Here is a 22,500-nt window from a genome sequence, read left to right as displayed (position 1 = left end):
ATAGAAACATTTCAATGACAGATACATAATAGTATCATTTATCTTTTCAATTCACCCAACAAAAGCACAGTTACAATATTCTGCCATGAATGGATACAATACATATAACATTTTATACAACATGAAATATGTATGTGGTCGTTTCCTTTTCATGCTATGCTGTGTCTGTCTGGTTAAACCTTTAATTCATCTGTACAACAAATATTCCAAATACTGTAGTTTGAAACAGACGTCACAGATATTTCGAATTACTACACCACTCTCACATCACAGTGGTTTGTTTTTTGAGTGAGACATTAGTGAAGATTATCATCTTATTCCAGAAAAGTTTGTGACTGTGGACCACTGCTTTTATTTGGAAGGCAAATGTTTTGTTTTTAAATTTGCGTCTGTCTGGTCAGTTCGCTTGTGCACCTTTACTCAAATGTGTCAGTGGAACAGCTTTCAAGAAATGAGCTCTTAGCTCTTAAATATGTCAGCTAACGGTAAAAAAAGAAAGATCAATGCAGAGTTTTTAACAACCAATTGCCTTCTACTAAAGTCAAATGTTGGTTAGTTTGTTGTGTTAAATGATTACAGTTTGAACTGCTGAAATGAGAGTAAACACACAGTCAAATACAAGAACAACACAGATGCAGAGCTGCACGGGCATCTGAAGATTTGCCAGCAAAACTGCAAAGGCAGCAAAGATTTTTTTAAAGAGCTGAAAAGATCATGTGATTCTACATCCTTAACATACTATGAGAGGACGACTGTTCTGTTGGTAAAGACAGTCTGCTTTTATTGAACTTAGGTGACATGACAACAAAGGACACACCAGAGAACTATGATGACATCATCACTGCTGGACACAACCCTGATACTGTAGCAGGTGAGGTTCTGTATTAGCCATTGTCTGCTAGAAAGAACATGAAATGCTACATCTGCACATTGGTTTCTTTGTAAATAAATATGAGTTTTTGGGAGAGCACGTTTAAGCTGAATTCATCACTATAAAGGTCTAAAATCATAAATTAAAAATTATTAAAATAAACACATGAATCCTGAAAAGTGAAAGGAGAATCATTAAATGTTCTGTGATTGTAATGGTGCCTGTATGCCTGAGTTTTTCTCTCCTTTAAGAGCTTCAATCTCAGTAACGTGTGTGTTCTGCTACATCTTTGTGTTTTGGTGTAGATGATGGATCTGAGAATTATGATGATGTCATTACTGCTGATCAGAACTCTGCTGATGTCACAGGTATGACGTGTAATGTACAACATTGCAACCTCATACATCACAAATTAAGATCATGCTAATGTAAAGGTGTTTTCCTCTATATGTTATATATATATATATATATATATATATATATATATATATATATATATATATATATATATATATATGTAATATAGATCAATGGTTACAAAATTGGAGAGGTGCAGGGATCGACAACGCGCGTCATGTTTGTGGAGTTTATACACCTTTACAAGGTGGAATTCAAGCACTTGTACGCAGAGCCTTAGTGGCTAATCGGGAGATTCGGGAGGATTCCCGATGGGCCGGCTCATGTCAATCTCTAGTTTGGGCCGATTGGGATGGAAAAATAATTTTGGGCTGGATTTGGGCATGAAAATCCCGGGCTGAAAAAGTGGCCCACTCCGGCCCTGCTTGTACGTCACTTTCAAGGTCCATTTCAATATTTCCCAGCATGTTAAACTTAATACAGTTAAACATTTATATATATACTCAAAATGATTCGCTTTTTTATCACATTATTTAATGGTTGTTTATTTTCAAAACGCCCAATTTTAACGTCTTCACGTTCTCTCACGTTTCGCCCAGAGCCCTATAGAGAGAGAGTCGCGTCAACTCCGTTCACTCCAATGGACCAGTTTTTTACAGCAATGGCGGATCGTGGAGCCTGTCAATAGTTCCCGGAAGTTAGCAGCAAATACGAGCAGCGCAGTCAAACTGTAGCATTGGACCATTTGTGATACACTTTTACAGGTTAGTACGCTTAAAAAATCGTACTTAATACCAAATCGTAGTGCAGGGGGCTTCCTCTTTCTGAGTGCGGGGCGATGCACAAAAATGGTGGGAACAGCACCTGCTCTCAGCCTAGTCTTGCCCCGTTTGGTTTTGATGAACTGGTCTGCCTCAAAATGTGCCTGCAGAGTGATGTGAGTTTACTCCTCACACATGACAACTCAGTTTTGTCTACCATATACATATCCCATAGTGGGTGAATACACAGTATTAGAGAACACTTACTGGATACGTATACACTCATTACACGTATAAAACACAACCAAGGATGTGCAACAAGTTCAAATTCATATCACATCAATACTCATAATAATCATTTTCTTCTGTCTTTTTCTCCTCTCTCTCTTTAAGCCAAGGACCATAGGGGATTCAATGGAGCCTGCAACTCGATAGCACCCTCACCCTGCACCAGAGTCTGTCTGGAGTCTTTGATTTTTTTTGTTCACTATTCTGTATTTTAATAAATTATGCATTAAGCTTTCCAATAGTGTGTTTATTGTGAAAAGTGCAAATGCTGATGATTACTCACATATATATTTGCTGTTGTAATCTTTAGTGAGGGTAAGATTGCTCCTGCTTAGTTGAGACAACCATTCTCCTCTCAGTATCAGTGGGGAAACCATACATTTTTGCTCGATTGGAGCATCCCCATGCAACACAGCAAACCATGGTGGACACTACACAAACAACACGGAGGAAAGGACACAGAAAAACTGCTTGACATGATATTCATATTTGAGATTATTAGAGATTTATTTAATGAATTAATTGCTGTAAATAAGTGTGTATTAAAAAGACAAGATATATATATATATAATTTATCAATGTATTTTAATATGTCATATACTGTCTGGATGTAAATGTAATGTGTTTTAATGTACCCTTTTAAAGCATATTTCTGCACAATGAAGTCAAAGAAAATTTTCCTTCTGTCAGAAAATGTACATTAGTCATTTAGATTACTTAGGTCACCAATACCATGGGATTACAGAAATTACCATGATTTAAAGATATGTTAATGTTAGAAAATTAATCTAATCTGAATTTCTCACCCCTTCCTGTCCCTCTAAATATATAAATGAACGTAATATATAACAATTATAAAACAATCAAAGCATTAAACAGCAATGTGCTCTAAAATTAGCCTAAAGTTGGTCGTTATATGTTCACAATAATCCTCAAATCGCAGTTCTGTCTCTGTGTTTATGCGCTCAAATTGAACTTCCTGGAACTATCTGAAGCCTCCGTGAATCACATGACCATCAAGCGTTTTGAACTTCCGTTGTCGCGACTCTCTCTCTATACGGCTCTGGTGAGGAGTAAACTCACATCACTCTGCAGGCACATTTTGAGGCAGACCAGTTCATCAAAACCAAACAGGGCAAGACTAGGCTGAGAGCAGATGCTGTTCCCACCATTTTTGTGCATCGCCCCGCACTCAGAAAGAGGAAGCCCCCTGCACTACGATGCACCACTGGACCTGTAAAGACAGGGCCCATAGTTGCTGATCACAGCTATAGTGTTGACACAGGTATAATAAGTATGAACTCCTAATAATTATATTATTTCTTTAAGTGATAGAATATTTAAAACTTAATCACACTAAATAGTATACGTCTTTTACATCCAGCAGTTTCAAAAACTGAGGAAATACCATCAATATTTTTTTACTCAGTAATTTGAGGGCGTTCAAATGTAGTGAAGTAAAACTACTTGGGTCAAAATGTACTCAAGTAAAAGTAAAAATTACATATTTCAAAAACTACTCAGAAAATTACAAGTTACTCATAAAAAGTACTCAATTACAGTAATGTGAGTAAATGTAATTAGTTACTTTCCACACCTGCCCAGAGTTCATGAGAATATGTGAGGGTGAGGACGTAGATCAACCGGTAAACTGTGAACACTTCATTGTTCAGCTCCATTTTCAGCGCTACAGTAGTGCACAGTGGAGGGGAAACACTCTAGGAATGAAAGTGTTTGTATACGTTGTCCTGTTTGAGTGAAACGTAAGTAACCTGTGCAGGTGCAGGGTTGGTGCTAAATGTGTCATTTCTTAGATAAGACCATCGGAGTCTTCCACTACCGTTCTCCACTGGGTGTGTACAAACTCAACTACACACAGTCCCAAGAGGCCTGCAAGCAGGAGGGAGGCACCATTGCTACGTACATACAACTCTCCTACGCTCAGCAGGCGTCTGCTATCTGTTTGTTGTTGCCATAGAGGCAATCCCCAGCATCGTCTTGAGATTGCGGATAGCGCCATTGAAAAAAAAAATCATAAAAAAAAAACACTTTTCAAAACAGGCCATCTATTTCTGGCCCGCGGGCCGCTATTTGAGTATGGGGGATCTATGCTATCCAGGCAGACTGGAGTATTAAAGAAAACATTCCAGAGTACACTACATTACTGCTAGCTTGTTGATTCCTGAACATATTACTTCTGGTGTTATCAGAGTTCTTAAGGACTTGCATTCTGTGGCTTGTACCCTGATGCTCTGCTTATATCAGACTCTTGACACATATTTACATTTACATTTATGGCATTTTAGCAGACGCTCTTATCCAGAGCGACTTACAAAGAGGCTGCCATGTTCTCCAGCAACCAATACTGATGGGTCTCATAAGTTTTTCTTTTCCCCAGCAAATCCTGAACTACTCCAGAACCTCAGTATCAGGTCAGGAATTTGTGAGGCGTCTCAGCAACATAACCACCCAGTCCACACTGTTTGTGCCTAATAACGACGGTCTCTATGAGAACGAGGTAGATCCTCTCCATACCACTCAGCTGTGAGCATTCTTAATGAGTCAAGATTATAACTCTTTCACACTTTCTCTCTCTGGCCTGAATAGACACTGTCCTACAGGGATTTAGAGCACCACCTACTGGATGGGAGAGCTCTAGAGCTGCAAGCTCTCATTAATGTCAGCCATGTCCAAACACATCTGGGACACACCCTCAATGTGAAAGGGGTCCCTAGCCTGCAGAGCCCCCAGACACTGGTAAACGTTTACACCATTTGATCTCCACTATAGCTAGTGGAAGTACATAATATACAACAACAAAGTAAAACACAATATTTCTGTGTACAGGCTTCCTCTGGATATGTAAATGACCGTTACATAATTGAGTCTGACATTTTTGCATTCAATGGGATCATCCACGTGCTGCATGGACCACTGAAAGCTCCTCCCCCTCCGCCCTCTTCCCTCCACCCCACCCACAAGGCAGGGATGGGCATCGGGGTTCTGCTACTCGTCATCCTTATCATGGCTGGTGCATTTGTGGCCTATCATTTCTACTCCCAGCAGTCCAAGCCCTTCCAGTTCCACTACTTCAGGGTGAGTGTGGACATGAGTGTATCACAAGACAGGAACAGATTTTAATATGCAAACAGTAATATTAATCTAATATGAATATTCATGCAGTAATACTAATTCTAGTTCTAATGTGCATTAAAGTGCATACGTGCATGTAAATATGTGTTTTCAGGAAGACGAGAATGAAGGAATAGAAAGGACAGTGTTCAATCAAGTCTCTGATTTCCTAACCCAGAATGCTTACCTGGATCCAAACCAATCTGGCTTTAAAAAAGGGCATTCCACTGAAACGGCTCTGTTGTCCGTTACTGAAGCCTTGAAAACTGCCAGAGCTACTGGACAATCCTCAGTGCTCATACTGCTGGACCTATCAGCAGTTTTCGACACAGTCAACCATGACCTCCTTTTATCTATGCTCTCAAATATGGGAATTTCAGATACACCACTATCTTGGTTCAGGTCCTACCTTGCTGAGCGTTCTTTCAAGGTATCATGGCTGGGGCAACTGTCCTCTAAGCACTCTCTGTCCACTGGAGTGCCCCAAGGATCGGTATTGGGACCCCTTCTTTTTTCCATTTACAGCAACTCGCTGGGTTCAGTTATCCACTCGCATGGTTTTTCTTACCATTGCTTCGCTGATGATACTCAGCTTTATAAGTCATTCCCGCCTGACTATTCATCGATCTCTGCGCGGATATCCAATTGCCTTTTAGACATATCTTCATGGATGAAGACACATCACCTCCAACTTAACCTCTCAAAGACTGAACTACTGGTGCTCCCTGCAAAACAGTCCATTCAGCACAACCTCACCTTGAAGATTGATTCTACCTCTCTTTCTCCATCAAAGCTTGTGAGGAACCTTGGGGTTATGCTTGATGACCAGCTTTCATTCACTCATCATGTGGCTAATGTTGCACGGTCTTGCCGCTATGCGCTCTATAATATCAGACAGATCAGACCATTTTTAACGCAACATGCCACTCAACTTCTGGTACAAGCTGTGGTAATCTCACGCCTTGATTATTGCAATGCTGTACTAACAGGCCTGCCAGCTTGCACCAAAAAAACCACTACAGATGGTCCAGAATGCAGCAGCTCGTCTGGTTTTTAACTATCCAAAACGGGCACATGTCACACCATTGCTCGTTGAGCTCCACTGGCTACCAGTTAATGCTCGTATCAGACACAAAGCCTACACAATCGCCTTTAAGGTGATGACAGAGCAGGCTCCCTCCTATTTGCACTTGCTTTTAAAGCCTTATGTTCCGGCCCGACCGTTGCGCTCCTCCACTGAACGTCGCCTTGTTTTACCTAACATTCGTGGGAAGCAATCCAGATTGTTCTCCTCTGTAGTTCCTGGATGGTGGAATAAGCTGCCTTCGACCATCAGAGCAGGGCAGTCTCTCAGTTGCTTTAAGAAACTCCTAAAAACTGAGCACTTCAGTGAGCACCTGCTCTAGCGACCTTAAACACTCCACTGCACCATCATCCATTTTATGCCAAGTCTGAATTTTATTGTAACTACTATTTTTTAGTATTGTAAGTCGCTTTGGATAAAAGCGTCAGCTAAATAAAAATAAATAAATAAATAAAAAGAAAGCAGTCCTGTACATCTCTAATCCCATGTACGAGTCTGCACCTGCCCCCGCCGAACACCGCCCCCCAGAGGAAGGTGTAAGTAAAAGAGGATCAACCCCATCTGACAACCTACACACACCGAAACCAAGTGTGTGACCAAAGTCCTAACAGTGGACTGTGTTACAGAAGGACGACAAGCACCAGGTGGTCGCCGGTGGCTCGTATGATCTTCTGCAGGACAGCTGAAGAGAGATGGGATCTCACTCAGACACTCTCAGCTCAGAGTCTGGACTGCTGAAGAGCAACGGGACATTAAAGTGCTGCAGTACCTTAGGAGACCATAAGAGGGCAGCAGAATTGTTTTTTTTTTACATTGATGGAACAGATTTTGTAAAGCTGAAGTGAAATGCACTGGCCAATGATGACCCAGTAGACTGGGAAGTACTTTTGTGATTATGTGTGGTTGAATGTTCATGTATTTGTTACCCTTGATGATTCCTCTGGTGTAAGATCATTTATGTATTTGTTTGTTTCACATTGCAGGCACAAATAAACTAAAGAATTTGTATCAGATGTGATTCGTATATTTTAAGTGATATTTTACAAAGCATACATTTAGTTAGCTGGAGGACATAACACAAAGGTCAAGACTATAAAGGTCAAGGCTATAAAGGTCAAGGCTATGTCCCTCTAGCTTTTTTCCACAGCTTTCCGTCTCATGTCTGTAGCATAAGCCAGAATCCAACATTTCAACCAACATATTAAAAATGCAAAAATAAAGTGAATATTCAACCATTGATCTATTGATCCAATATAGCCATCTCTCTCTCTCTCTCTCTCTCTCTCTCTCTCTCTCTCTCTCTCTCTCTCTCTCTCTCTCTCTCTAAGTTCTACATTTTAAAGGAAACACAAATAAACTACAATAACATTAAAAAATAACATGTTTTTCTCTTTTACGTTTCCAGCTAGAGAACACACAAGTCAAAACAACAGTATTGACGTCCATCAGCTGTTAAACAGAGCGGCAGTACGCTCGTCACAATGAATTTTACAATCCTTTGCTGCCATCTTATGGCCAATATATATATATTTATGATTAAATTATAAAATGTTTGTGTAATTGGTAAATCATTTCCACATTATTTCTGTTTTTATCCTCCACATTCATAATTTGTTTATATTGTGCATTCTGTATGACCAAATTAACAAATCATCACATTTTTCAGATAAGGCCTTTAAAATAATAATAATTTAAACGTATGTAAATCAGTTTATTGTGATTGCTAGTTTATTTTGAGTGATAATATAATATTCATCTGTGTTTTATTATTTAAAAGCTGTTGTGACTTTGATTTTGTCAGTTATTAATCATTGTTCGGATCAGCTCTGTGCAGGTGGCGTTAAAGCTGTATCTACACTGAGTGCTTCTCTCTCTCTGAAGTCTCCTGTATGCTGGTGACGTTCTCACCACACTCTCCTCAGTCAGACGTCTGTAGTCGGGAGGTGGAGTTCTGTTCATCAGCGCTGACGTTCTTTTGATATATATGGAGTAAGTCAAAAATGTCTCCTCTGATTTGACACTGAAGATGTTTGATGATTTCCCCCTCTCTGTCTAATAAGGTCAATGTGAGTGTGATTGGCAGCTTTAGAAAGCTCTCTTTCTGTCAGTCTCTCTCTCTCTCTCTCTCTCTCTCTCTCTCTCTCTCTCTGTCTGTCTCTAAGGGGCTGAGGGGACACAGTTCCTTCATTCTCTCTGGAGGAGCGGAGGTGATGCTTGTGTTGTCTGCTGTGTGCAAGTGTGTGCAGGACAGAATGAGATGGACAGCTGTCTGACTTTAATTCTTCTGATGTCCACAGTCTCACTCACTAGTGCTGGTAAGGAGACACTCGATTACACCAAACATACTCAGATCAGTAGGAACTAGTCAGTTAGTCCTGCCTGAGGTACAGACTAAGCATGGTGAGACAGCGTTTAGATATCATGCTGTTCTTAATGGTACCAGTTTATGGAGAGTATTAGAAGAGCCCTGACACTAGATGCTTTTAATTCTGTACTAAAAACATTTTTATTTGACCAAGCTTTCAACTCAGATTAGTAGCACTGCACTTTTTATTGTAAGTTTAAAAATGCAATTTGAAATATTTTAATTCTTAAATTTTTAACATTTCTTTTGCTACAACGGAGTATATTTGAGTTATATAGTTTATTTAAATATCTATTTGAAATTTGCCTTGTTCAAATCAGCTGTTCATAAGTTACATTTTTTATGTAACTTACATTTAAGTATTTTCAATTTCACTGTGTTTGCAAAGTGTTATACAGATAATCTTGCCTTTAAGAAAATGGATTAAGAAATTGCTATATCAGATACCATAAATGTAACTCAACTCTGCCATTAAACAGACCTGGTGGTGACAGTAGTGATCACCAGTGTGAACAGGCTGGATAAACTGGTCTATTAAGTGGAGTGTGTAGTGGGGTGAGAGCTGGACTCTCCATAGACTATGACAGAGAGGAGGAGGAGGATGAACAGGAGGGTGAGCTGCACTCAGTAGCTGCACAGTACACTGATAGAGTTCAGCAAACCTTCAGTCTCCACTTCAACATGGCAAAACTGACCGTGTTCAACCCTCTTTCAGTCCAGCACTCATTCACATTCACAGTGCTAATGTGTGATGGCACCATTTCTTCCTGGTTTGTGTACACAGAAATGTCATGTTTCAGTATATGTGAACTCTCACTGTTTATTATTTACATTTGTAACACCACTAATTGGAATAACTGGATGCTGCTTGTATTCTAACATCTTGAATCCTCCTCCTCCTCCTCCTCCTCTCTCTCTCTCTCTCTCTCTCTCTCTGTCTATCGTACAGACAGTGTGAGGTTGGTCGATGGTGGTAGTCGTTGCGCTGGAAGAGTGGAGGTTCTTCATGAAGGACAGTGGGGAACAGTGTGTAGTGATAGCTGGGATATACAAGATGCTGCAGTGGTGTGTAGAGAGCTGCATTGTGGGGAGGCTGTAAATGCAGTACATAACGCTCACTTTGGACCAGGATCAGGACCAATACTGAAGGGATTTGCAAACTGTAGGGGATCAGAGTCCACAGTTGATGAATGTTTGATTAATCGTTTTCTTCAATTCTGTGGGTCTCATACTGGAGATGCTGGAGTCTTCTGTTCAGGTAAACTGCATCTGATTAGCAGTGGGCTGCTAATCTTCATCCCACCATCACACCAGTTTGTTCACAATAATAGTGAGATAAAAAAGAATTTCACACAGCAGCTTAATTATTTACATTGTTTTGATGAAGCCATAAAACAAATTTGAGTTAAAATCTGTAAAATGTAAAACTTAAATAGATGAGTTCACTTTCATTATTCCTTCTTGATGTTCATATGGATTAGATCATTCTATTACTCAGGTTACAAACCCAGACATAATACTGGCTTGCAGCAGGTCTCTGGTACAGTAAATTTACCTGAACACAGTCTAACAATGTTCTTGTGTTTTGATGAAGTGTTTCAGTCTATGTACACTTGTACAATTGGTCCTCATCGATGTTCTGCGATAGTAAAGTTATTTTGTGGCTTTAAGAGGTCTTTAAAGACTTTTGACCAGCATGTTATATGACTGTTGAGAGCTAGACTGTACATTCATTATAAACAGCAATTTTACAATATTTATATCACCACCAGAGAGAATTCTAAAGATATATCACTATTGTGTTCTATGTTTAGTGTGATTATTATTAAAATTACTTAATTGAACAGGTCAGAATATCAGACTTACAGATGGTCAAGTTAAACTGATCATCAGAATTTGAATCATCGTTTATTAAGTTCATTTATTCTGCCATTGCCAAGTGTTTTGTTTGTGAAATCTCTACAGTTGTAATTACTAGTCAGTCCCCTGAGACCCAGAATAATGCAACATCCACATAGTTCAGATGCTCCTACCAACACTGTTCCAGCAACAATCAATCAATCAATCATCAATCAAATTTTATTTATATAGCGCTTTTTACAACAGTTGTTGTCACAAAGCAGCTTTACAAGTGCCGAGTCCTAGCCCCCAGTGAGCAAGCCAAAGGCGACAGTGGCAAGGAAAAACTCCCTAGTTTTTTGCATGAGGAAGAAACCTTGAGAGGAACCAAGACTCAGGGGGGGAACCCATCCTCCTCTGGCCGACACCGGTCACCATGACAACAACAACAATATAGACAGAATGTAGACAGAATGTAAAAGATGCAATAATGTCAATTTAGACCGAAAAAGATGTAATAATGTCCATCATGGTGTAGGCATCCGGTTAGGCAGGAGGTGGCCGGCCAGGATGGATCGCTTGTCTCTCCTCATCTCATTATTCCTCAAGCAGGCGGGCAGCCATGTGGAGAAATGAAACAGGGAAAATGAGCTCTGTATGAGGACATATACAGGACAGGTAAAATTATAAACATTTCTGGAGTGTGGCAGCAACTCCGGCACTAAGTTAAATTATTACAGCCTAGCTAAAAAAAGGCAGAACCAGAAGGTAACATAGGCTTGGGGGCATTCTGAGACAACGGCATCCGTCCACTGCACTGTCAACAAACTTGAGTGACCACGAGCAGTGACAGGATGACAGCACCAGCACCCCAGTCTACCATAAAACCCTTCGTCTATGAACCCCTGGATCTGTACCTTTATCTAAGGGGGATATTAATTATCAAACGCTAGACTAAATAAGTGGGTTTTCAACCTAGATTTAAAGATTGTGACTGTGTCAGAGTCCCGGACACATTTAGGAAGATTATTCCAAAGCTGGGGGGCCTTATAAGAAAAGGCTCTTCCCCCTGCTGTTACCTTGTTAATTTGTGGAACTAATAACAGACCAGCACCCTGTGATCTTAGTTGACGTGGGGGTTCATAGTAGGAAATAAGTTCCTGGAGGTATTCAGGAGCAAGCCCGTGTAGTGCTTTATATGCTAATAATAGAATTTTAAAATCAATACGAAATTTAACTGGGAGCCAATGCAGGGCTGATAGGACTGGTCTAATATGCTGAAATTTTCTAGTTCTGGTCAGAACTCTAGCTGCGGCATTTTGAACTACTTGAAGTTTATTTAGATTCCTATTTGAACATCCTGACAGTAGTGAATTGCAGTAGTCTAGTCTAGAGCTAATAAAGGCGTGCACCAATTTTTCTGCATCATCCTGTGATAATGCATTTCTTAATTTGGCAATGTTGCGGAGATGTAGAAAAGCTATCCTAGTAGTATTATCTATATATTTATCAAATGATAGGTCGGAGTCGAGTATGACGCCTAGGTTTTTGGCTACTGTGCCAGGTGTAATGGGATAGTCTGCAAGATTAAGCATTAAATTTGGAATTTTCTGTCTTGCGGCCTTAGGGCCCACAAGGAGAACTTCTGTTTTGTCCTCATTTAATTGTACAATTACAACTGATTTTCGATTCCCAAAGATCCTCGCGAACCATCCCAATAAGGGATTCTTTTTGCTGAATCATCATACCAACTTCATTATTCACTAGTCTTAAATTCCTTTAACTGGTATTAATAAGTTAATAAATGTATTGCAACTGCAGTTCCAAGGTAGTGGTGAGACAAAGAGAAAAGCAGCACAGAGACAGACAGAGAGAGAGAGAGAGAGAGAGAGAGAGAGAGAGAGAGGACGAAAGATAGAAAGACACAGAAAAACAAAGACAGAGAGAGAAAAATATGTCTGGTGTCCATATTTGCTCTATTGCCTGTTCTTTTTCATATTTGTCTGTCTGTTTATTTGTACAGGTCAGAATGTAAGACTTACGGACGGTCCTCACCTGTGCTCTGGGAGAGTGGAGGTGCATCATGGGAAGACCTGGGCCACAGTGTGTGATGCTGACTTTGACCAGCAGGATGCAGAGGTTGTGTGTAGAGAGCTGGGCTGTGGGCGTCCTGTGGAGGTGCTGGGAGCAGCTGCTTTTGGCAGAGGGGAGGGCCAGGTGTGGACAGAGGAGCTTCAGTGTAGAGGCAACGAATCTGAGATTTACTACTGTCCAACATCTTCTACACTCAGAAACAAGTGTTCCCATGACAATGATGTGGGAGTGAAATGTTCAGGTAAAGTATAATAATTTATTTCTCTATGTCTGTAATATGTTTTGCTAATCTGGTCTGCTGTATATTTGCATACATATAAAATAATAATAAACATGAATTGATTGCTGTTGCATTAAGTTGTCAGTTGTGTGTTTAGGTCACACAGCAGCACGTCTGGTGAACGGCTGGGACTCCTGTTCTGGTCGAGTGGAGCTCCAGTACCTCAGTGACTGGCGCTCAGTTTGTGGGAGAAGCTGGAATATGAGAGCTGCCAGTGTCCTCTGTGGACAGATGAAGTGTGGGAGTGCTGTGGCTGTGTTGGGGGCGGACTGGTTTGGGGAGGGGAGGGGCCACATCTGGGCTGATGTGTTTGATTGTCATGGGAACGAGACACACCTGTCAGAATGTCCCATCTCATCATGGAGTCGAGCAGCATGTTCTCAAGAACAGGATGTTGGAGTCATCTGTAATGGTGAGATCCTCCACTCATGTTCACCATGATAGTGATAGAAACTCCTACAACTTTAAATGGCTATAACATTTTGCATGCTAAAATATAAAGCTTACTAACATGTATTCCAATTCAGGTTCCTCTCAGGTCTTTCATGAGGGGCGAGTGCGGTTGTCTGGAGGGAGGGAGTGTGAGGGGCAGGTGGAGGTTTTCTTCATCCAGGACTGGAGGAGAGTTCTCCTGGACTCCTGGAGTGTGTCTGAGGCCTCTGTGGTCTGCAGACACCTGGGCTGTGGCTCTGTGCTGAACTTCTCCAGCTCCTCTCCATCCAGTCCTGAACAACACAGCCACATGTGTGTGACGGGGTTCAATTGTTCTGGGAGTGAAGCTCATCTGGGGAACTGCAGCAGTGCAAAACTCCTCAACTTCTCCTGCAGCTCCAGGGAACAGCTGTACATCACCTGCTCTGGTATCTGTTACATTTACCTCAACATGGGTTCAACTAATTTGTAACATAAAACATGTACACCTGATCTACATTAAATTGGACATTGGACATTTTGCAAGTGCATTAATAGATTGTGTGTGTGTGTGTGTGTGTGTGTGTGTGTGTGTGTGTGTGTGTGTGTGTGTGTGTGTGTGTGTGTGTGTGTGTGTGTGTGTGTGTGTGTGTGTGTGTGTGTGTGTAGGTGTGTATAACTCAGGCCACAGCTCCATCAGACTGGTTGGTTCTGGTGGAGACTGTGCAGGGAGGCTGGAGGTTTTCCTCAGTGGTTCTTGGGGGACAGTGTGTGATGACTCATGGGATATTGAGGACGCCCAGGTGGTGTGCAGGCAGCTGCAGTGTGGAGTGGCCCTCAGTGTCCCGGTACCAGCCTGGTTTGGTCCTGGAACTGGACCCATACAGCTGAATGAGGTGCAGTGTGAGGGGAGTGAGATGTCTCTGTGGAACTGCAGCTATGAGCTCTGTGGAGAAGATGAGTGTGGACATCAAGAGGACGTAGGAGTGGTGTGTTCAGGTACAGTGTGTGGACTGGTGCTATTATAATGCTAGTTAATGTAGTTCCATAGTTATCACCAAGAATCACATTAAAGCACTTATGCACTATTTGAATTTGTAGTTTGGAAAAGAGAAAAGATTTCCAGTAATCAAGTGTTTGAAAAGCAGTTACTAAAAAGTAATTATATATTTATATGTAGTACTAAACATTTTTTCTCTCACCAGATTTTAAAGAAATGAGACTCAGTGAGGGGTGTGTGGGGAATCTGGAAGTGTTCTACAATGGATCCTGGGGGAATGTGTGTGTGAATGGGATGAATGAAAAAACAGTAAGTTTGGTCTGTCGAGAGCTGAACTGTGGAAGAACAGTCAAGGAGTCTGTGGCCAGAGCAAGAGTGGAATCAGCTCCTAACTGGCTGGATAAGGTGAAATGTAGGAAACACGACTCCACTCTGTGGCACTGCCCATCTGAGCCCTGGGGACAGAACAACTGTAATAATTATAATGAGGTGGCTCACATTATCTGTTCAGGTAGGAAGATTCTTTCTCCAGGTTATACTGGTTTAACTTATTCTTCTATACTGTGAAGTATCTGCTTGTTTGACAATAGTCAATGCAATGCACATTAGGCCATTAAATATGTAATACAGCTCCAGACCTGAATGTTCTTGGATGTGCATTGTGTATGTTGCTCTCTTGCTCTGTTCACTGGCTTCCAGTAGCGGCACGCATCAGATATAAAACCTTGATGCTTGCTTACAAAGCCAAAAATGGACTGGCCCCTCCCTACATGATGTCCATGGTAAAAAGCCGATCTGTACAGCGAACACTTAGAACCTCAAGCTTGGCTTGACTTGAAACTCTATGCTTAAAGTCTCATGGAAGACAAAGCTCCAGACTATTCTCCGTCCTGGCTTCAAGATGGTGGAACGATCTTCCATTAGCTGCTAGGACAGCAGAGTCTATTGCTATTGTGATGGGCGGGGTGAGCAACTAAAAAGGAAGCGATCACGCCAAGTCTCAGGGAAAAAGGATGGTTTAATAGAAAGTGTGCAAACCAAAAACCCGTGCAATATCTCCAAATTAAGGATATAATGACCAGCGGTCAACTGGTACAAAGACTAGACATATCTAGGCAAACAAACGACCCTCAGGTGAGACGGATCACGGGCTCCGCCCACCTGAGGGACGCACACGACGTCACAAAACAACAACAACAACAGCCGCTGTGGACGGAGGCGACCGGTAGGGGGCCGCCTCACCGTGACAGCTATCTTCAAGCGTGGAGTGAAGACTCACCTGTTTGTTGAGTTCTTACCAGAGCACTAATTCAGCTTATACCACTTGCCGTTGTTCTTAAATTGTATGTCTGTTTATGGTTATTTGTGCTTCTTGGCAAATGTCTAACTTGCAAAACACTAGGTAATGATACTGACTCCTGTAGTTTAGTAGTAGTCTGACTCAATGGTGTCTTGAATTCTGGCCTATCTGTACTATTTCCTAGGATGTATTCTGTGATCAGAAGCAAAGCACTTTGTAAGTCGCTCTGGATAAGAGTGTCTGCTAAATGCCGTAAATGTAAAATGTAAAATGTAAATGTTGCTCTGCACACAGGAGGGGGCAATGATGGTGTGCAGCAAAGACATGTGAGATGTTCCTCCTCTCCCTCCCAGAGCCAGTGCTCCAGTAAGGACTCACACACAGAGAAGAACCACATCTCACTCAGGAGAGCATGAATCACAAGTGTCCTCACCATGATCAGAAATAGTCTCATTGGTCTTCAAACGACAGCATAAACATGTTCTGATTATAGTTTATTTATTTGTGTGTGTGTGTGTGTGTGTGTGTGTGTGTGTGTGTGTGTGTGTGTGTGTATAGATCTCTTGCCTCTCAGACTGAGAGGAGCAGAGGGAAGCTGCTCTGGGAGTCTGGAGGTTTACCATAACACTGTGTGGGGCTCCGTCTGTGGTGATCAGTGGGACATCAGGGATGCTGAGGTGGTCTGCAGGCAGCTGGGCTGTGGGAAGGCACTGAGGGCTGATGGGGGTGCTGCCTCTGGTGCTGGTGAAGGGGTGATCTGGTTGAACAGAGTGAAGTGTAGAGGGAATGAGATTCATCTGTGGGACTGCAGTTATTCACTGAAGAAACACACCAACTGCTCCCACAAGAAGTATGCTAGAGTCACATGTGCAGGTGAGAGGAGGTTCTAGTCTATTCAAAAACATTTTCATTGTATTATCTCACTAATAAGAGTTGTAAAAACTTGCTTGTTAAGTTCTGTCCAACATATAGGAGAGTGTGTATCTGTTTCATGAATGTCTGAGAGTTTTTATACTGACAGAGCCTTCTACTCCACCTTCTACTCCACCCACACCAACCACCAGCGCCTCCACCACTACAGGTTCTCTCTCTCTCTCTCTCTCTCTCTCTCTCTCTCTCTCTGTCTGTCTCTCTCTCTCTCTCTCTATCATTGTTGTGAATTATTATGATACATTATTCCATGTTCTAACTGTTGTTGTGTATTTTTATGTGCAGTTCATCAAACACCAGCCAGTTCTTCACCAGTAGATCTGTCCACCCTGCTGGTCCTACTGGTACTGGGAGTGTTGCTCTTTCTGGCTTTAGTGCTTCTCGCTGGGCTTGTTTACCAGAACAGAGTGCTCAGGAGAGGTAGGACACACTCACACATCTACAGACCAGTTTCTGAACACTCTCTGAACATCATTAGTCCTTCAGTCTGTCTTCTGTTACACCATGTCTCTGTTTGATTCCACCCAGTGATCTCTAAGATGAGGCGTAAGACTCTGTCTGGGGCAGTTTATAAGGAGATCGACCGCAGATACATCACTAAAAGAACCCGAATCTCCACTCGAAGGGGTGGGTGATGTGTGTGGAACCTTCTATCTATCACTAATGTTACTGGGCAGCACAAATTAAATGAAAATGATTTTATAAAAATAATAAGAGAATGTCAGTAAAGCAATTGAATGTGTATTCAGTCTTTCAAGAGGAAAGTGTCTCTGACTGCATGTGAGGATTGTGGTAATTCTGCTGATCATCATCTATTAGGCAGGAGAAGCTCAACTATGTTATTCCTGTACAACTTTAGTTTAGATACAGGATGAGAAAACAACAGAGCAGCAGGTGTGTGCAGGATGAGAGAGAGAGAGAGAGAGAGAGAGAGAGAGAGAGAGAGAGAGAGAGAGAGTTAATGTGTGTACGTACTCATGCATAGTTGATTGTGAAAGGGGAGGGAAAGTGTGCGCGTGTGTGTTGGAATGACACAGAGAGACAGAGTGTGTGTGTGTGTGTGTGTGTGGGTGTGTGTGTTAGTGTGTGCATGTTTGTATGTACCCATGCAATCTTTACACATTATGGAAGGCGATGATCCCAAATGTATTATTAGGGACATGTGGAGTGAAGTGGTAGATGTATCTATGTGTGAGAGAGTGAGTGAAGGCAAACATAGTTGTGTGTATGTGAGAGAGAATAGCAGAAAAGTGTAAACGTATGTGTGCGTGTGTGTGCATATGTGTGTGTGTGCATATGTGTGTGTGTGTGTGTGTGTGTGTGTGTGTGTGTGTGTGTGTGTGTGTGTGTGTGAGTGTGTGTGTGGGTGGAGAGAAAGTGTGTGTGAGACTGAGAGTTCACAAAAAAATGAAGGCAGAGACAGCGTGTTTGTCCTAATGTATTTTTATTATTTATACTTGTATAAATTTTAGGGGTGACCTGCAATAGTCGCTGATTCGACTATAGTCGACTATACCCCCTAGTCGACTATGAACATAGTCAAATGTACCATTCTAACTGCATGGGGGTTCCCAAGGATGCTGCTAAGCATTAGTTGTTACATGAAATGTCTTTGTTTTCGTTATATATAGCCTTTTGTCAAATAAAATTATCCTAATTTCTGTTAATAAATATTAAAAAATTATGTCTGCGCATTAACAATAGGCATATTCCTTACTACACATTAATAAATCACACCCTGCTGTTGCACAATCCAAATGAGCGGAGCTGAACACGCTACACGATAGTCAGCATCTACTAAAAAACTTCAAAAGTATTTTGAAAAAGATAAAGATTAATCAAACAAGGTAAAGTGCAAGTTATGTCATCAACGTCTTTCATTTCGCACGACAACAACCAACATGGTATACCATTTAAAACGCGTAAGGTGGAAAAAACAGTTCAGCCGTTTGTCGTTTCGGTCGTGTCGTCTCGTCTCGTCGCGGTGCGTCTCGACAAGTAGGCCTATAGACATTTTTTGTTGTTTGCTTTTAAACCCCGTTACTTGAACCTTTCCTTATATATTTTTGCTGTTGTGTGTCAATTTGTTAATATTTTCAGGCAGGCATATTTTATTTAAAATATTTTTGACATTTTGCAGAGTGCCTGTCTGACAGTTCGATATGCGCAATGCGCACTGACGTTTAATGTTCTCTAACGTTTCATAAAAAATAAACAAGTAAATAATTAAAAGCTGAATAAAGCCAACCTACCGTGTTTATTCATTTATCTGAGTGTTTTAGGTTTTTACTTTGAAGAGGAAAAAAGTCCTGAATGAGAATAGGATCCCGTTTAAGATGCTCTAAATAAAAAAATAAAAAAATAAACCGACTATTAGTCCTATTAGTCGACTAAAGGGAAAAGCTGACGAATCAGATTCGACTATGAAAATGCTTAGTTGAATACACCCCTAATAAATTTAATATAATATACAAAAATATTTTTTTCCAAATGAAAGAATTATCAAGCACCTTAATGCCCATTGAAAATAACGGGGGTAATAAAGTTTGTAAAGTGAGTGTTGAATGTGTGTTAGAGGAAAGTGTCTCTGACTGCATGTGAGGATTGTGGTAATTGTGTGTGTGTGTGTGTGTGTGTGTGTGTGTGTGTGTGTGTGTGTGTGTGTCTGTGCTTGTGTATTGTCATGGAAATTTTCTGAAAATGGATGAGGACTCAGACGTGGTTAAATGATTAATTTATTACAAAAATAGCATGACAACTCTGAAAGCAAGTGGGGCAGTCCCCCTGCTTATATACAATCTTAAACACAATTCAACAGTTCTAACAAGCAGGTTATCTTAAGCACTGCATGTTCCAAAACATAGGCGCTCAGCAGGCTACTTTGTCTCACATGTGTGTATCTCCTAATATGGAGCTTCCCAAGAGTTAGCGGAAGCAACTGATGTATCAGTTGAACACAGAGAAAGCTAAATGACCCAAGTATAGTAGACTAGTGACTACCAGTTAACAGAGTGTTCTCACCTTCAGCACTCTCCCTGACCTGGGTCAAAGTATAGTACACGTGCATAATATGAACTAAACATAAGTACATGATTACACTGAAACACACTACTTCATTATTGTAGTCCTTCTGCTTAATCAGCATGGACATGTACTAAATCATAAAGTTCATAAGGATCTCTAAACATGATCTAATCAATCATTTCTGTCCTGTCACAGTATGTTTGAATGACAGAGTGTGTGTGTGTGTGTGTGTGTGTGTGTGTGTGTGTGTGTGTGCGTGTGTGTGTGTCTATGTGTGTGTGTGCACGCACGTGTTTGTATGTGTATGTGTACTGTGTATGTTTGAATAACAGTGTTTGTGTGTATGTGAATAAGAGAGAGTATGTGTGAGAGAGTGAAAGAGTGAGGGAGAGTATACATGTGAGAGAGAGAAGAGAGAGAGGGAGAGTGTGTGTGTGTGTGAGAAAGAGGGGAGAGGGAGAGTATACATGTGAGAGAGAGAGAGAGAGAGAGAGAGAGAAAGGGAGAGAGAAAGGTAAAGTGTACATGTGAGAGAGAGAGAGGGAGGGAGAGTGTACATGTAAGAGAAAGAGAGGGAGAGAGAGAGAGGGAGGGAGAATGTATATGTGAGAGAGAGAGATTGTATGTGTGTGAGATATGTGTGTGTGTGTGTGTGTGTGTGTGTGTGTGTGTGTGTGTGTGTGTGTGTGTGTGTGTGTGTGTGTGTGTGTGTGCGCGCGCAAGCACGTGTGTGTATGTGTATGTCAAAATCAAAGTCAAATTTATTTATATAGCGCTTTTCACAACACACGTCACAAAGCAGCTTTACAATCATATGGGTCCAGATCCCAAATGAGCAAGCCAAAGGCGACAGTGACAAGGAAAAACTCCCTATAGGGTGGGGATTAGGAAGAAACCTCGGGAGGACCAAGACTCAAAAGGGAACCCATCCTCCATTGGGCGGCCCGTTAGCACAAGTCCGTGGTCGCAGGGTGGTTCCACAGTTCCACAGCAACAGTCAAGGCTCCTGTTCTCCGGCCAAGCAGCTTCAGTCCCCTCGGTGCAGGCGGTGGGCCTCAGGCAGGAGCCAGCACCAGCACGACCCTCCGTAGCAATGGCACATCCAACCCCGGCATCAGCACATCCACCGGCAAGCCAGACCATCCCCCAGGTGCCTGCAAGTGCCTGTATCCAATCGTCTTGGGTAGAGGCATGCAAAAAAAATAGACAATACAGACTGAGTGGACATCAATTTAAACCACCACCAAATGTACATAGCTCATGTGCCAGTGATCAGCATGTGGCTCCAGCAGGCTAATCTATAGCAGCATAACTAAAGGGAGGGGTTCAGAGGTGACCACAAGCATGAGGGCTCACTGAGACATTGCTTTCCAGTCAAGTCATTGTCACAACTAGAGTGATGCCACGACACAGCTGGATGACAGCATCAACATCTCAGTTTACCAGAAATCTCAACGTCTGTGGGCCCCCGAGCCCCTACACCTTACAAGGGGAATATTAGCTGAAGGCTTGATTAAATAGTTGAGTCTTAAGTCTAGATTTAAAGATTGGAACTGTGTCAGAGTCTCGGATTGGAGCTGGAAGGCTGTTCCTTAACTAGGGTTCAATTACAATTTGTATATTTTGACAATGCAGGTTGTAAGGTCAGATCAACTTTTAACAAGAAACTCAATAAAGTAAGCTGATCCAATTACGTTGTTATAGTTTATGGTGCAATTAATTATTTTTGGCTCAGCTAAACTAAAAATCATAGTAAGGCGAGCAATTTTAAGTTCTGTTTTTTACAGTGTATGTTTGAATAACAATGTTTGAGTGTGTGTGTGTGTGTGTGTGTGTGTGTGTGTGTGTGTGTGTGTGTGTGTGTGTGTGTGTGTGTGTGTGCTTGTGTATGTGTGAATAAAAGACAGAGAGAGAGGGAGAGAGAGTGTATGTGTGAGAGAGAGTGAAAGTGTCAGGGAGAGTATACATGTGAGAGAGAGAAGAGAGAGAGGGAGAGTGTGTGAGAAAGGGGAGAGAGGGAGAGTGTACATGTAAGAGAGAGAGGGAGTGAGAGTGTACATGTGAGAGATTGTATGTGTGTGTCTGTGTGTGTGAGAGAGAGAGAGAAAGAGAGAGCGAGAGAGAGAGAGAGGTGTGTGTGTGTGTGTGTGGGATGAGTCTGCCAGTGCGTCATCACCAGGTCTTGCGTGTGTCAAACCCTAGACGTCAGATGGACGATAGCCTGTCATTCATCCACTACTTTTTACACAGACTTATCAAGTGCAAATTTGAAAATTAAACTATAGATTGAACCCTGTAAAACCATAACAATGCCCAGAACAATTACCAGAACAATGCCCAGAACAATGATCATAACAATGCCCAAAACAATGACAAGAACAATGCCCAGAACAATTACCATAACAATTACCATAACAATGACCAGAACAATGACCATAACAATGCCCATAACAATTACCAGAACAATGCCCATAACAATGCCCATAACAATGACCAGAACAATGTCCAGAACAATGACCATAAAAATGACCATAACAATGCCCAGAACAATTACCAGAACAATGCCCAGAACAATGCCCAGAACAATTACCAGAACAATTACCAGAACAATGCCCATAACAATGCCCATAACAATGACCAGAACAATGACCATAACAATGACCATAACAATGCCCATAACAATTACCAGAACAATGACCATAACAATGACCATAACAATGACCATAACAATGCCCAGAACAATGCCCAGAACAATTACCAGAAC

The 22,500-nt window shown here is 41.5% G+C and overlaps 1 protein-coding gene and 1 long non-coding RNA gene across 2 annotated transcripts in view; both read left to right on the top strand.

Moving 5' to 3' along the window:
- Positions 1–22,500, top strand: part of LOC143513750 (antigen WC1.1-like) — a 55,731-nt gene that overhangs the window by 15,743 nt on the left and 17,488 nt on the right. Inside the window, exon 17 of the mRNA XM_077004487.1 lies at positions 794–871. Coding sequence (XP_076860602.1) covers positions 794–871 — 78 coding nt within the window. The remainder of the gene's footprint in view (positions 1–793; positions 872–22,500) is intronic.
- On the top strand, positions 4,667–5,161 carry LOC143514232 (uncharacterized). Its single transcript, XR_013130801.1, has 3 exons — positions 4,667–4,795; positions 4,885–5,034; positions 5,125–5,161. It is a non-coding gene; the product is annotated as an uncharacterized LOC143514232 (long non-coding RNA).

The sequence above is a fragment of the Brachyhypopomus gauderio genome, chromosome 5, assembly GCF_052324685.1.
Source record: "Brachyhypopomus gauderio isolate BG-103 chromosome 5, BGAUD_0.2, whole genome shotgun sequence".
Classification (NCBI taxonomy): domain Eukaryota; kingdom Metazoa; phylum Chordata; class Actinopteri; order Gymnotiformes; family Hypopomidae; genus Brachyhypopomus; species Brachyhypopomus gauderio.
This window is presented reverse-complemented; position numbering and strand designations above follow the sequence as displayed.